Below are 17,713 nucleotides of genomic sequence, written 5' to 3'. Positions count from 1 at the left end.
AAAAAATTCTCTCAACTGGACCAGATGTCCCAGGCAAAGACATCGCAAACTTAACCATTTTAGAAATATTGTAACATGAAATATCAGTCTTTTGAAACACCTTAAAAATTGCTTTCCACTTCTCTTCAATAATATCTGGTACTTTTTCAGTACTTGAACCACAACCTAACCTTTTGTTTTGAATAACCTGGTTCAACAATGTATGTTCATCAAATAGGCCATCAATATTTATGGAATCTTTTACAATTCCATTAACAACTTGTGCACTCTCTTCTAAATCAGACCTGGCAATTTCAGTTTGTAAATTTATACACTGAAACTTACTAACTTTATCAAAACTGGTTCTGTAAGTATTGGATATTAGAATTATAAAAATTGTCTACACTTGAGAAGAATTTTTGTTCCTGAACATCATTATTTCTTTTAGAATGCATAGCAGTTCTTTGGCAGAAGATGATATAAATTTTTGGGTTTTTTCCCTTAAGTTGACTAATGAATTCAGAATATGTCTGAAATGCTTCTTTTGCTATGATAGAATTAGCTTCCTATTTCAGAACTACATTATTAAATAACTGTAGAGTACCATATAAAAATTTCAAAAACAGTTCACTTTCTAGATTTTCAAAAAAATTAAATAATAATTTTGGACATTTGTCAGAAGATAAGAAGTATGATTTTAGGTCATCAAAGATGGAAAGAATTCTTTCTATTGCAGGTAACAAACTAAGGAACCTTGTGCTACTATGAGATAATACTTTTGTATAATCTGATTCCACAAATTCACAGAACTCTTTAAGTTTTGTTATGTTTACTGTATATATGTGAAAATATTTATAACAATAACTTCTATGTCCAGGAGTAGAGAATCACATGCTGTTTGTATTGAACTGTATACAATGTGGGCTTCTGTTTGAGCTATCCATTATTACTGTTATATAATTAATGTTTTCCAAAGAATGCAACACATTATCAAATATAAATGGCAAAATAACGCTAAAAACAATTGTCAGTTTTTGGTTCTAGCAGATGAAAATTTTGGGTCATATAATTTTTTAACCAGTTTAGATGTGCAGTTGATGTTTTGCAGTTGACCTTTATCTTTAAAAAAAATGTCTAATATTTGCTGAAGCAGTAGCATTAATAGCACTCCTATGTTAAGCTGTTTTCAGTTGGTCTTCAATATCACCCTTTCCTTTACTTACAACAGAAAATTCTCCAGTATGTAGTGTGCAATACACGTTCATTGTTACTGTCATTATTCAATTTCAAAAATTTGTATTTCTGTTGCAGTTTAATATTAAACAAACAATTTTATTTTGCCCATTACTAAACGAATAGAGATAATATGATCAAAAACGTGTAGACGAGTAACTTCACATACAAAAACAATATAAACATATTAACCCTGTCGTGTTGCCAAATGACTAAGTAAAAAGCTGTGGCAAGACTGGTGGCCACCTCTCCATCAAAATCGACATAGCGCTTGCTCCAAGGTCAGCTGAGAGATGCACGGCTGTAAGAAAATGTTTAAAAACATGATGTCAAACATATAGGTCTAAAATTTAAAAAAAAAATCCTCGCCAGTCATAAAATTCTCAAACCCTGGACATTACCCCAGCCAGCACTAAAAAACCAGGACTGTTCAGCTAATCCCAGACATATATTAAGTATATTTATAACTAACACTTAGTTCAAAAACGATAGAAGTAAGAGATATAAGTAGTTATCCCCTGGGAACAAATCACACTGTCAGACACACCACATCTTACTAGATAAAAAGTATAGGAAAACTGTTAAGAAAGCCAATGGATTTCCAGGATTATCAGGTGCAGATATCAATAATGATCATGTGCTACTTATAATAAAAAGGAGAATAACTTTAAAGAAAGTAGAGAAAGCAAAGGTAGCTAAGAAATGGAATTTAGAAAAGTGGAAGAAATTGTATGAGGAAACAATGGGAGAAAAACTATCTAAGGCAATTAAAGAAAGCAAAAAGATTAATGAGAACAGTGAGGAGATGTGGATGAGAGTAAAAATTCCATATTAAAACTGCAGCAGAGGAAGAAGTAGACTATTATGAGCCAAGAAACTACGGGTAACAACAGAAATAATAAATAAAATAGGAGAAAGAAGGCGGCATGAGTTAAGGAGGGAAAATAAAACAGTAAGGAAAGTGGTTGAAGGAAGAATGCACTGATATGGCAAATCTAAAAAAGGCAGTACATTATATTATATAGGAAGGCGAAGAGCATTTTATAGGATAAATGGAAATGGAATGGTAAGATGGTACATGAAGAGAAAGATGGAAGGAATACATGGAGGACCTGTACATGACAAGACAGAAAACTAAGAACTAAACACATAAAAGGAATGCGACTTAACTGAAGAGGAAAAAAAAGCACTGATATTAAAATATAAAGAACAGTAAGCAATTAAACTAATGAAGAATAAATAATCGACTAGAGTAGATTAACTTCCCATATAATTTTATCAATGCTTAAAGTTGAAAGGAGTGGAAGAAATAGTTGAACTGTGTAATAGGATACACAGTATAAAAGAATGGCCTGAAGACTTCATAAAAACAGTAATGATATATATTCTGAAGAAAACTGGTACCAGAAATGTACAAAACACAAAACAATACGTTTAATTGCCCATGCTGCAAAAATATTATTAAGACTCCTAAACTGGAGGTAGGTAAGAATAATAGAAAAAATGCAGGAGAGGAATAGTGAGGTTCAGGAAAGGGAAAAGAATCAGGGATGTCCTCAGGCTACTGAGGATGAATGGAGAGAGATATTTATAGAGAGGAAGAGGTATCAGTCTGTGTTTCATACATTTAGAGAAGGCATTTGATAGGGTCAAATTGGAGAAAGTGATGGGGATTCTTAAAGAGCAAAATGTAGAATGGAAAGATAGAAGATTAATTAAAGAATTATATATGAGACAAACATGTAAGTAAATAAGAATATGACTGACTGAGTGGGTGGGTCTAGGTTGAGTTGTTAGGCAAGGATGCTGCCTTTTACCAACACTGTTCGACATTTACATAGATAGATAAGATTTATACATAAATAAGAATACACACATATCTTATTTATAAATAAACTATGATCCTCATTTTGAAGATTCAAATGGAATATGTTAGAATAAAGAAAACAAGGAATAAATAAATAAGATTCATAAAGTTTGTTGATGATATGGTAATTCTAACCGATTACACATATGTGCTTCAAAGAGTGTTACCAGTCTTGGAAGAAGAAATGAAAGAGTATTGAATGAAAATAAATAGAGGAAAAATTAAAGTAATGGAGGTAAAAACAACAAAGACGATTTAGTGGAAAGGGCAAGTGAAGGAAGAATAGAAAAAGTAAAAAATTACAGATGTTTGGGTATTAGGTGACAGAGGACTGGAAGAGTACAACAGAAATAAAAATAAGGATAGCAATGGCAAAGGAAGCCTTCAATAAGAAGAGGAAATTACAATGTAATAAAAGAAAAGTCTGAATTGAGAGTTAAGGAGGAGGTTAGCCAAATGCCATGTGTGGAATGTCTTGTATGGAATTGAAGTGTGGACAATAAGGAAAGGGAGAGGGACTGGACTGAGACTTTAGAGATGTGATATGAAAAGGATGAAGAAAATAAGATGGATGGATAAAGTGAGGAATGTAGAAGTAATGAATAGGATTAAAGTAGAAAGAGTATTTATGCAGGAAACAAACAAAAGAAAAGGAGACTGGTTACAACATGTGATTACAGGATATGGAATCTTGACAACTGCATTGGAAGGGTCAGTAGAAGGAGAAAGGAAGTGAGGAAGAAGAAGTATAAAGTTATTATGCGAGGTGAAGTTTGCAAACTACAAGGGAGTGAAGGAGAAGGCTTGGAACAGAAATGGATAGTGACAGATGTGGTGTAAGGGACCTGTTGCTTGGCAGAATACCAAATGATGATGATGATGATGATGACAATTTAAAATTTTTTCCAAAAACCAGGAAATGGTTGCATCAGTAGACAATTGTATCCTATTATAAAAATACTGATTCAGCAATAAAATTATTCTAGGTGAATGGCTTTGTTTAAAATGGATCAATATTATTGTTATTTGAAATACTGAGAAAGAAATGATTAAATTCCTTTATCTGCTACCTGAATACGAGATAAGATAACGGAAGTTGAGTTTTTTTTGTATTTTTGGTGAAGTTATGTGACCATTTTATTTTCAAATCCACTTCTGCTTTTGGTAACTGCCCACATGATTTTAGATTTATTATTTGAATTAGATATTAAATACAGTATTTTAGCAGTACGAATAACTTTAATGTAAATTTGTCAGTCATTTTTCAGATAGATCTGGAAGTTACCAAACAAATTATATTTAGACTTTTCATGGAGATTTCTTAGCATAGAAATCTCAAATTCCATGCACTTTTCATTTTATTTTTAAACTATTTCTTTTTTACTTAAGGGAAAAATAGAAAGAAAGTCTTCTGAAAATAATTAAGAAAATTGTTAAATTTTTCATCAAATCTAATTTTGTTATTACATTTCCAATTTGTTTTTAACAAAAAGGTTCTCAAGTTTCTAACCGAATCTGTAATAATCACCTTTTTGAAAGAATAAAAGTAATCAATATACCTTGTTGAACGTTTCCAATAATAAATGATGCTATGGCAATTTGACAATTATGATGTGAAATTATAATCTGAAAAAAGGATTGAAAATTATCTTTCTGTAAATTTGTAAAAATACTGTCTCTACAGATGGCCAAAGTCCTTGTAGTTCTCCTTGTAGTTATTTGGGAAATTGAATTATTTAAACTTTCCAACTCAATTGAGGTATTCATTAGTTCACAAGACTATTGTGACGAAAATAAGACGAATTCATCTTATTCATTCGTCAAAAGACTAGAACTGTCTAGAAAGTTAACATAAAAACTCCACACACTATGACACTGAACGTATTAGAAATTTTAAAAAGTTTCTGATAGTTTATGCAGAAAGATTTATTTATGTAGACAGAACCAGATGGTTCTGGTGCTGTCTACAAATCTATAAATTACCATCAATATCAACTTTAAACTGTCATTGAATCGCTAAGCATTTGAAATTAATCTCTTCTACAAATGTATGCCAACTATTAAATATAATAACATTTTTATTGTATAATTTTTGTACATTAAATATAAAAACACTAAATGGTTAACACGTAAGTGAAAGGTGAGTTTCATAACTGAACATAAATTGTAAGTAAATCATCAAGATGAAAAAATTTTTATTTAAAAAAAATCATAGATCAAGGTTTCACAAAGAACAATTCTATAATATTTACTGCCACTAAATATTTTTGTAGTTTTATAAAACAATATCTTATCAGAATAAAGAAAAAAAGTTTACTTGTAGTGTTCTGATACAAAATTATTCATTTTATAGCTTCTGAATAGTTACTTTGATTCAAATAAACAACACTGATAACACTGACTACATTATTTTAAATATCAATACAAAATTAAAATTTTATGGGTTTTTTTTTAAAGTTTTAGATTAAATCTTGTTATACCTGCAAACAGACTTTCAGGCAAGAGACACGCTGTTGGATTTGACATAAATAAACTCACATTAAAAGATTATGTTTATATTCTGTTTTACCAAACCAAAGCCTTACCTTTTCATTTCTTATATCATCAGGATGACATGAAGCAGGTTTCTCCATGGCAACTAAACTTAAAATTTGCATAAGATGATTTTGCATTACGTCACGAATAATTCCAAATTCATCAAAATATCCTCCTCTTCCTTGAGTGCCAAATGGTTCTTTACAAGTTATAAGTATAGATGAAATAAAATCTCTATTCCATGTTGGACTAAATATTCTGTTTCCAAACCTATAAATAAAATAATATTATAATGCTCTTTCGATGAGAAGAATGAAGTACTTAAATAAATTATTTCATAAATTATGATGTAAGCAATAAAGCATATTTACATAAAAGTCAAAGATTATATTATACATAATTTTCACGTAAAACTATCTGAGATTACCCAGTTAATGATGTTGAAACAGTTGACAGATTTATGATGATCAAATATCTGATGTGGCATGCAGCAATAAAGAGGAAAAACCTTGCAAGAAATTGAGAACAAACAGTCCTTCTCTTAAAAGCCTTCTTTTAAAATTTGATATTTAAAACCTTTATAAAATTCATGGGTTATTCCTGAAACTGGTCATCCAACAGTTTTTAAATGGAAAAATTGGTTTTATCCCTATGTATTCTAATAATATTCTAAATTACACAATAAAAATATTTTATGATGACCAATTACCAGTATAAACACAAAATTCCTGCTACCCATAGCTGCAACTGATCATATACAAAATAGTGGCTTTAGATGTTCACCATGTTTTTTGACTCCCTCAGTTAAATAATTACAGTTTACAAAAACTAGATTATTATAGTCAATACCTATTTTTTTTAGTAAGATCATGGAACTTTCTACAGTGTAAAAAGATATAATTAATTGTTAAAATATTTTAATAATTTTTAATTATTTATATACCAATCAAAGAATAATAAAAGGTAAAATAGTATTCAAAATATAGCTTTTAATGATTTATATACTAATATATAATTTTATATGGCTTGAAATGTTCTCTAATTTGGGTCAACTCTCAGCTTCCAGTTTCTTAGTTTTTTGTGTGGGAAGTTTAATGTTAGCAGATTATTCATACTGCCTGATATATATTCCTTGCTTTGGCCATTTATCAACAATAAGGTGGTTAAAAAAAAATCATATGATGTTTCTGGAAATTATATCACTATAATTAATTACAATGATTGACTAGGACAATGATTAACAGCACCAGGGAGAAAAAGACAAACAAACTCAATAGGTGAGTGTACTACAAGTATCAAATGTACAGTCTCTTCACTAACTTTATAGTTTACACAACTTAAACTATGAAAAAATTCACTTGCAACTCTGTTTAAATGAGATATAACTAAATTTATTAATTCACATGGTAACAGTGGGAAGAGTGGTAATAGAAGACAATATGATAGTATATAACTATTTTAGGGCCAATTATTATATGGTTTAATAGATGAAATAACAAATTACAAAGTATAATTTGTATACAAGGAAGACTTAGAAATAACTGAAGTTTAACGTGCCATGCAAATTAAATGAATTTGGATGATTTGCTACTAAGTATTGAAGGTCAAAACATTTCACAAGCAGTCATCTGCCTCACAGATGGCATATTTTAAATCGGTTTTTATTGGTCTGGTTTTCTCCAAGTGCCTTCAAGAAAGTTTTATAAAATTTGTGATGACTGGTAATAAAAAGAAATGTGTATATGATAATATTTGTTTTCATTTAGTGAAATAGTGTCAGTAGTTAAGAAGAAAACACTGGAGGTCCTGAAATATTTCAACAGTGAAGACTTCTAGATTTGTTTTCAGCAGTGAGAAAAACATAGGAACAAGTATATAGAACCAAAATAAGTGTACTTTGAAGGATCCTACAATAGTAGATTATATAAAATTTAATAAGCCATTCTTTTTATTTTGGGTCCCCCAACCTACCCTTAAAATAGGTACTCTATCTGGTATAATATGCTATGAAAAACGACAATTTATATCTACATGGTCAGATGATTAAATGGAATCATTTGTATACATTTGTGCATGATATACAGTTCCTCCTTAAGAAGTGATAAAAAAGAAAGGTCAAAAAAAGTAAGTTATACAAAAAAATAATAATAATAATACAGAGTATATGCATTAATACACTAAAGCTTTTTATTTTGTTTTTAATTTTTAAGCATAGTTCAATATTCTAATAAAAAAAAATATAAAAAGCAACTTAAACAAGCAAATTAAATACAAATTACCTTAGAGTCATCAAATTTTGAACCATTTCTTTCCCAAGATAATGATCGATACGGTATATCTGTTCCTCTTTGAAAAGCGATGCCAAATGATTCGATAAAGCTTCTGAAGTTTGAGCATCTTTTCCAAATGGTTTTTCTACAACTATACGTGTCCATCCTCTAAAGATTATAAATAAAAAACTTAAAATGTAATCATAGAAAATCATCATAAAATACTTGTGCATAATAATTAAGCAATTAAAAATTATAAAGGCAAAAAAAACTGAAAATAAAAATGTTTAAGAACACATTATTTCAAGCTAAATGCTCATTTCTGTATAATATTTTGTAAAACATTTTTCTTTGGAAAATCTAGTTACAAAAAAAATGAAATGACAAGACTACACTAATGTAAGGATATGCTTATCTATACTGATAATAATCAGACAGCTCTTAAAGGGTTAAGTCCAAATCTGAGCTGGTGTGGGAGTGCTACCAGGTTATGCTTACTCTGTTAGCCTAACTGCAGGTACAAAACTCTGTATAGTGGAACTGCAGGTACAAAAACACAAGAGGGCAATGAGTGAGTAGAAGAGAGAAAGGGAAGGAGCAAAAACTGATTTACTCGCTAAGAAAGGAGGGGTCCCTTCTATACACAGGCTTATAGCCTGATGATAGCATTAACTTAACTACAATCAGATGTATGGTTTTTAAGTGGGCTTATAATAAATATACATCTGAGGAAGATGATAATTTAGAAACCTGGTAGGTCCCTCTCAGATTATAATCTTACTGCATAAATCCTCAAGGAAAGTCGTATATTTTATCACCTTTATACAAAAGAGTTCATTCCTTTCTCTAGGGCGATGAGTTCTGTTGGATTTATCATCAGTTTCAAGATATTGCAAAACATATATGTACATGGGATTCTGGAGTAATAATTTTTCCTTTTATTTGAAGCAAATCTTTCTGGAAAGTAGCACACTAGGTTATGGTATATTCCTGGACTGGCTGGAAAAGTTTTAGTATTCCTCAAAGTCATATAATTGGCTAAATAGACTTGTGCATAGTAAAGCATACACCTTATAGCTAAAATGCCTTAACACTGATAAATACTAAAATGAAGCAACCACAATAAGTATCATACAAATTAGTTTTAATCAATTATACTATTCTGATTATCAATAAACATAATGCATGTTGTTCAGGTAATACAGCATTTATTTATGGGATATATATTCAGATTATTAAAAAATAAGTAAACATATTACAGAATTTTAAAACTGCCAAAATCAGTTGAGTCAAAACCATCTTAAAATCCTATCTAATCAGATTATTCAGTTGTGCACTATCAATAAGATCAACTGTCAATGTGTTATTCTTTTAATCAAGATTTTAAAAAAAATTTTACATTAAGGTTTCATAAAATAAGTACATCAAAATAAAAAAAAATACATATATAATCTACGTGCTGTACATTAGTAACAAACTATATACATATACTACAATATAAAATATAAACTTAAAATACATTAATATTAAATAAATAAACAAAAAATATTCATACATATAATTAGAAATAAAATAAAAACTGGTTAACGAAATAGGAGATGTATAAACTGACTGATCTGACGAAGGAAGAGAGGAGTAAGGTAAGAATATTAAGGATACTGCTTATAACCGACCTTGTTAAATATAAATATGTTTTTAGAAGATATGGTTAAAAATTCCCTAGAAGATGATAAAGGTATTAGAGTTAGAGGAAGAAAAATAAACAGCATACAGTTTGCAGATGACATGCTGGTTTTAGGAGATAAAGTACATCCAACAGATTTCAAAATTACATGACAATCTGGAATAAATTTAATATTAAAAAAACAAAAGTAATGAGAACAGGAGACAATATATCAGTGAATATCTACACAAAAGATGGAAGAATTAAAAAGTAAAATTGTACAGGCACTAAGGCATGATGTTAACAGATGATTGCAAAAGTGAATATAAAATAAAAATTAGAATAGCAGTGACTAAAGAAGTATTTAATAGAAAGAAATAGTTTTTACGCAATAAGATAGAGGTAAACTTGAAAAAGCATCTTCTGAAGTGTTATGTATGGAGAGTATATGGATATGAAATAAAGATACTAAGAAAAATAGATTAAGAAATGCTGGAGGCATTTGAAATGCGAGCAAGTAGTAGGCTGGGAAAAATTAAATGAACACAATTGTTAAAAAAATAAAGAAATAATGAGGTGAGTGAATGAGAACAGAACTTTAATCAGACCAATACAGAGTAAGAGAGCTAATTGGCTAGGAAATATCAGAGCAGAAGGGGTGATTAAAATAGTGCCAGAATGATCAATAGAAAGTGTAAAGAAGAGGTTAAAAATTATAGATAATTTAAAAGGAAATAAGAATTAACAGAAGTTTAGCTGGAGACAGAAGAAAATAGATGTAGAAATAATGCAATGGACCTGCCTCAAGGCAAATAACTATATGAAGATGATAAAATAGACTCAAGATGTTTGCCAAGCAATAAGAAACAAAAAAAAAATAAAAAAATTAACAATTATTAAATTGGCCATGAAAATAGGAGCAAAAATCCTCTTGGATAGAGAGCAAACATTAAACTTACAATAACAAGATAAAAACTATACCTAGGTTTACAAGGCTGATTAATTTTTATTTTTATTTTTACTTGCTAAGTCATTTAGTATTTAAAATACAGAGTGTTTATAAAAGAACTTCTTAGTTTCAAGTATTATTTAAACAGCATTATATTTAAAGTATTACTTACATGAGTATATTTTGAAAGGGTAAATTTTGAGGTTTTTTTTATGTTTAATACACTGATATGTGCACCATTCATTGGCCTGCACACATCCAGATGGTAATCCAGCTCTCCCACATACTCACCAGCATGTCAGGTGTAACAAGGATGCTACTGGTGTTACAATCCTCTCCTGTAGGTGGTTAATGTCATGGATTTTCTCCTAATAAACAATGTTTTTCACATGCCCCCGCACAAAGAAATCCAATGGTGTCATGTCTGGGCTCCTTGGTGGCCATGCGGTCAGCCTTCCTCTTCCAATCCATCTATTTTGAAACTGAATGTTTTAATTTAGCATGAATACGATGGCTGTAATGCAGCAGAGTGCCATCTAGCTGATAGAACATTAATCCTTTTTCTTCTACAATATCATCAATCTGTGAAAAGACGTAAAGTTTGAGCTTATCACAGGAAATATCCCCATTAATTTTTAAGCCTGTTTTTATGAGACTGTTCATTTTTGCTTTCTACAAAAATGAACTGGCTCAGAGTACAGTCATTCATCAGTCCACACCAAACATTGACTTTAGAAGAGTCACACTGATGTTCGATAATTTCATGTACTGGCTTTCATCCCTAAATCCTGTAATTGTATCGATTTACTGACCCACTAATGTTGAATGTCGCCTTATCTGATAACATGACATTTTTCAGGTAGTCCTCATTTTCATCAATGTTGTTAAGCATTAAAGCTGTAAACTCCAATCTTTTCACTTTGTTATTGGGTTTGATTTCATGTAAAAGTTGTATCTTATATATACATAGTCTAAGCCACTTACATACCACTTTATACATTGTAGATTTAGGTATTCCTAACTCTAAACTGCACCTTGCTAATGACTTTTTCGTGCTATGTGTACAAGATGCTTGGATCCGTTCCTCATTCTGTTCAGATACAGATTACCTCCTGGTGACTTCCCTTTAAGACACAGCCTGCTTCCTTAAACTGATTAAACCACTAAAGTATTGTTTTATTCATAGGAGTGGCACCACCATACTCATGTTGATAATTATGCTGAATTGTGATAATCAATCTTGTTTTGATAAACCAAATCACACTCTCTGCTGCAGTGTTGTCATGACTGAGAGTGAGACTGCCGACCGAATACTTAGTAAAGATCACACAATGGTGTCAACTGTGATGAATATTTGTGATTAAAAACTTAATAATGTAGCGAACATAAGTATGAAATCTGGATCTTTTAACCAATTCCATTAAGATTTTTTTGAAACCAAGGAGTTCTTTTATAAATACCCCATATTAACAAATGTGAAAACTTCATAGTTTACTTCCACTGTTATATGAACTTCAATAAGCAAAAATTACATTTATATTTATAATGAACAAAAAAAGAAAAAGGAAACCATTATACAATGGAATATAGATAACATTTTCAGAATTAAAAAAAAAACTGACTTAAGGCAATTTTCAATTCTAGCTTGAATTAAAAATCGATCTCATACTAGTGCAGTACTACAGGATCTGACGTTTTTTAACATCAGATATAGAAACATTCTGTAAACACATATTTGTATTGAATAAATTTTAAATTCTGGATAAATTTGCTTCATCTTTCAGTTGTACTGCAATATTAATAAAATAATTCTGGGTAGAAAATTTCATAAGACTTTAAAGCCTTTTAAGAATCATTGTGTAAATGACCAGCTGGATGGATGAAAAATGAGACTTAAGTAATTTTACAAGGGACATTCAATAAATAAATAAATGACAACAGCAGAAAAACTATAAAATAGAATAAACTAAAACTGTCTGAAGTTCAAGTTGGCACCCCTAACATAGAAAATATGTTTTCTGTTATTTTAATCTCTTTTGTTTATTTCAAAATGTCAGTCAACTACACTTGAAACATGTACTGCAGAAGAACAGCGTGCTGTGGTAAGATTTTTATTTTTTGAAGGTTTAAAGCCACCCGAAGTCACTTCTAGATGTTAAAACAATACAGTATAAAATGTATTAACCTTGAAAATTCTTATAAGTGGATCGAATAGTTTAAATCTGGCAGAACAAGTGTCACAGATATTCATTGTAGTAAAAGAGTGGTGGAAGTTAAACGATGGTTTTTAGCAGAAGATAATGCTTTTCTAGAACACAGTAACTTGTGATGAAAGTTTTGGATTCATCATTTTGAGCCAGAATCCAAATCTCAGAGTGTAGAATGGAAACACCCAAGTTAAGCCATCAGGAAAAATTCAAAACTTAGGTATAGTGATGCTAACAGTGTTTTGGGATTTTAAAGGCCCGATTTACTGCAATAATTAGGATGAACAATGTACAATCAAAAGTGAATACTATTGTGACCTGCTAAAAAATAAAGTGAAACCTGCAATAAGAAATAAACTTCCTGGTTCTGTCTCAAAAGGCATAATTCTTCTGAACAATAACATCTGCCCCCAAACAGTTCAAAAGAAACTGGAAGCTATTCAAAAGTTGGGTTGGGAAGTGTTTCCACAACCACCTTACAGTCCCAACCTCATACTATCAGTTTTTTTTTTGTTTGGTCTTCTCAAAGAGTTTTTACATGGTGCCAAGTTCAGCAACAATGAGTAGGTCAAGAATGCTGTGCAAGAATGTCTGACACCAAAGTGAACAATTCTTTAGTAATGGAATAAGAAAGTTCACAGAAATGTAGGACAAGTGCCTAAATATACTCAGAGATTGTCGAAAAGTAAGACTAGTTTCATTGCCATTGAATAAATAATACTTTTTCTACAGTAATTTGTCTCTTTAATTACTGAAAGATCCTCCAGTGTTAGTTATCACTAGAAATGTGTCATTTTGCTTTCCTGATGATTTATGAATAAGGAGATACTTTCCCATTCTTTTAACCAATGTTCTCAAAATTTAAGGTGTTGTAACTTTAATTTTCTTATGTGAACTTAGTGGAGCAATTTCATGAGAAATAAAAAGATTTATTTAAAATTCTATAAGTATAATATCTAATAACTATAACATCTAATACGACCACAGGCATCAATATTAATTTAATGATATGAAAATTCTTCCAGATATTACATGCTATTTGTTTTTATGGTGATTTTAAATAGAACATAAGTATACTAATATTGTTACATAAACAAATGTAGAAATAAATAAGCGGTTTCCTTTTCTATTTTCTGCAACGTCTTATCATTTAAACAAGTCTCATTATGTTTACTAATAAGATATACCAATCATTACTCTCAATAATAGTTAGTTTTACTACCTCTGATATTCCATAACAGAATTACACACAGTTGCATGTAAATTTATCTATATGAATTTGACAATGATAATGTAAAAGTGAGTTACAAATGCTAATTTTGTCACTTCTTAGAAATATATTATATCTATTCTACATTTTGATTGTAATTACTGATACATATACATTTTACTAATTAAAAATTTATCAATAATATCTGTCTGAAATATTTATTTCAAGGTACTCATATTTTCCATTTTATCTCCTTTTCACCTACATACAAATCATGGATATCTTCATTTCAATAGAGAAAGAAAAAATATTATCTTCTTTTTCAACCCAATTTACTGCTATTTTACTTTGTAAAGAAGTTAAATAGTGTATCACATTTTATTTAATTTATTTCCATGTTTTCTCTTATTTGGTAAAATGAAAATTTTACTGAAATTTGAATGTTTTTAATAAGATTTCAATGTTTTACTGATGCTGAAATTTTTCCTGTGTTTCAGGTTAGTCTGATTGTAAAGCAATGGAATTTTAGAAATTGTAAAGTACAGTATGATCTGGATTTTTAAACCTATAAAGCTATAAAAGTATAAGATTCTATAAAATAGAAGATAATACTTCTTTTCCAGAAACATGCAGTCAGATCTCAGAACATCTGACATGGAGAACATCAGATACAAGAAACAAATTTGGTTTGAAATAGATGGAACAGTACAGAAAAAAACTAATAAAAGCAAAATCTCTATTGGCAGATATGCTTCTCAAAACATTCTTCAAAAGATATACATCTTGCATTTCTTAGTAAAAGACACACAGTAATCAGCCTGGTGGCTCATGATAAACGATATGCTAGGCACATACAAACTGTACCATACAGAAAGTTGGTAAGCAATACAGTGACAATATACAGAATTGTTTTTACTGTATAATTCAATTACATGCACATATGTACATACAGTGGCAAGTGTTTCAATTTGTTATTGGATATACGAGGATTAGCCCTTTTTTATGCCATGATGCTCAGAAACAATTTGGTGGATGGAAGAATGAGATACAATTTGATAAGAAGTCTCACTAGTAGAACGGCTAAAGGATGATAAAATTGCTCTAATTTCAGAAATGTGGAGTAAATTCACATTTACTATATTCAAATTTCACTCAAATTTTTACTCACTATATATTCAAATTTACTATAAGCCACCTAAAAATCTGATGAAAAATTAATAATTATTTTTCTATCAAAATTAAGTTAATTAACACAAGCTACGGCAACAATAATAATAATTATGTTCTGAAATCAAATTTGTAATTTTCAGTTTCTTTTATATTTTACTATTAGTGCATTTTAATTTACTCCTGGTACATCTAAAAATAGAATTTTTTTCTAATAAACCATTCTACAATTTTTACTATATTCTAATTATTAAATCCTCCTCTATGAATCATGAGACCTTGCCGTTGGTGAGGGGGCTTGAGTACTCAGTGATACAGAGTAGCTGGACCGAAGGTGCAACCATATCGGAGAGGTATCTGTTGAGAGCCAGACTAAGGAATGATTCCTGAAAGAGGGCAGCAGCTCTTTCAGTAGTTGTTAGGAGTGTGAGTCAGGACGACTTAAACAGCCATATCAACATCACTCAGTCCTCTGAGTACTGCGCAGCTGAAAGAAATGGAAAACTACAGCTGCTTTTTTTCCAAGAAAATGTGGCTCTGCATTTTCATATAGCAATGAGGCGCCTTCCTTGGTAAAATATTCCGGAGGTAAACTAGACCCCGTTCGGATCTCCAGGTGGGGACTACTAAGGAAGGGGTCACCAGAAAAATTAAAAAATAACATTCCATGAGTCGGAGCATGGAATGTTAGAAGTTTAAAAAAGGTTGGTAGGCTACAAAATTTAAAAAGGGAAATGGATAGGATAAATGTGGATGTAGTAGGAATTAGTGAGGTTCGGTGGGAAGAGCGACTTTTGGTCAGGTGATTTTAGAATAATAAACTCAGTTTCAAATAATGGGCAGGCAGGAGTAGGTTTCATAATGAACAAGAAGATAGGGAAGCGAGTAGAATATTTCGAAACGCATAGCAATAGAATCATTGTAATTGTAATAAGGATAAAATCAAAACCTAAACCGACAACGATTGTTAACGTCTATATGCCTACAAGCACCCATGATGATGATGAGGTAGAGTGTGTATACAAAGAGATTGATGAAGCAGTTAAACACGTAAAAGGAGATGAAAATTTAATAATAGTTGGAGATTAGAATGCAAGCATTGGAAAGGGCAAGGAAGGAAATATAGTAGGTGAATACGGGCTGGGCAAAAGGAATGAAAGAGGAGACAGACTAATAGAGTTTTGCACAAAGTATAATTTAGTAATTGCCAACACCCAATTTAAAAATCATAATAGAAGAATATACACTTGGAAAAAGCCAGGCGATACTGCAAGGTATCAGATAGATTATATCATGGTTAAGCAAAGATTTAGGAATCAACTCGTTGACTGCAAAACTTACCCTGGAGCAGACATTGATAGCGACCATAATTTTGTGATAATGAAATGTAAATTGGGATTTAAAAACCTGAAGAAAAGGTGTCAGATGAATCGGTGGAATTTAGAAAAGCTTGAGGAAGAGGAGGTAAAGAAGATTTTTGAGGAGGACATCGCAAGAGGTCTGAGTAAAAAAGATAAGGTAGAAAATGTAGAAGAATGGGAGAATGTTAAAAAGGAAATTATTAAATCAGCAGAAGCGAACTTAGGCGGAACAAAGAGAACTGGTAGAAAACCTTGGGTTTCAGACGATATATTGCAGCTGATGGATGAACGTACAAAATATAAGAATGCTAGTGATGAAGAAAGTAAAAGGAACTACCGACAATTAAGAAATGCTATAAACAGGAAGAGCAAACTAGCAAAAGAAGAGTGGATTAAAGAAAAGTGTTCAGAAGTGGAAAGAGAAATGAACATTGGTAAAATAGACGGAGCATACAGGAAAGTTAAGGAAAATTTTGGGGTACATAAATTAAAATCTAATAATGTGTTAAACAAAGATGGTACACCAATATATAATACGAAAGGTAAAGTCGATAGATGGGTGGAATATATTGAACAGTTATACGGAGGAAATGAACTAGAAAATGGTGTTATAGAGGACGAAGAGGAAGTTGAGGAGGATGAAATGGGAGAAACAATACTGAGATCTGATTTAAGAGAGCATTAAAAGATTTAAATGGCAGAAAGGCTCCTGGAATAGACGGAATACCTGTAGAATTACTGCGCAGTGCAGGTGAGGAAGCGATTGTAGATTATACAAGCTGGTGTGTAATATTTATGAAAAAGGGGAAGTTCCGTCAGACTTCAAAAAAAGTGTTATAGTCATGATACCAAAGAAAGCAGGAGCAGATAAATGTGAAGAATACAGAACAATTAGTTTAACTAGTCATGCATCAAAAATCTTAACTAGAATTCTATACAGAAGAATTGAGAGGAGAGTGGAAGAAGTGTTAGGAGAAGACCAATTTGGTTTCAGGAAAAGTATAGGGACATGGGAAGCAATTTTAGGCCTCAGATTAATAGTAGAAGAAAGATTAAAGAAAAACAAACCAACATACTTGGCATTTATAGACCTAGAAAAGGCATTCGATAACATAGACTGGAATAAAATGTTCAGCATTTTAAAAAAATTAGGGTTCAAATACAGAGATAGAAGAACAGTTGCTAACATGTACAGGAACCAAACAGCAACAGTAATAATCGAAGAACATAAGAAAGGGAGTCCGACAAGGATGTTCCCTATCTCCGTTAAGT

General features: G+C 30.8%; 1 protein-coding gene across 4 annotated transcripts in view; it reads right to left on the bottom strand.

Moving 5' to 3' along the window:
• Window positions 1-17,713, bottom strand: part of Zw (glucose-6-phosphate 1-dehydrogenase Zw) — a 90,237-nt gene that overhangs the window by 17,596 nt on the left and 54,928 nt on the right. For all 4 annotated transcript variants that reach the window (XM_075363366.1, XM_075363364.1, XM_075363367.1 and 1 more), the window contains 2 exons: window positions 7,894-8,052; window positions 5,665-5,884 (listed from right to left, as the gene is read on the bottom strand). In XM_075363366.1, the coding sequence (XP_075219481.1) occupies window positions 5,665-5,884; window positions 7,894-8,052 (379 nt within the window). The remainder of the gene's footprint in view (window positions 1-5,664; window positions 5,885-7,893; window positions 8,053-17,713) is intronic.

Source organism: Lycorma delicatula, chromosome 4 (genome assembly GCF_047948215.1).
Source record: "Lycorma delicatula isolate Av1 chromosome 4, ASM4794821v1, whole genome shotgun sequence".
In the NCBI taxonomy this organism is placed as follows: domain Eukaryota; kingdom Metazoa; phylum Arthropoda; class Insecta; order Hemiptera; family Fulgoridae; genus Lycorma; species Lycorma delicatula.
The sequence above is the reverse complement of the archived record's forward strand: the minus strand, read 5'-3'. Positions and strand labels throughout refer to the sequence as shown.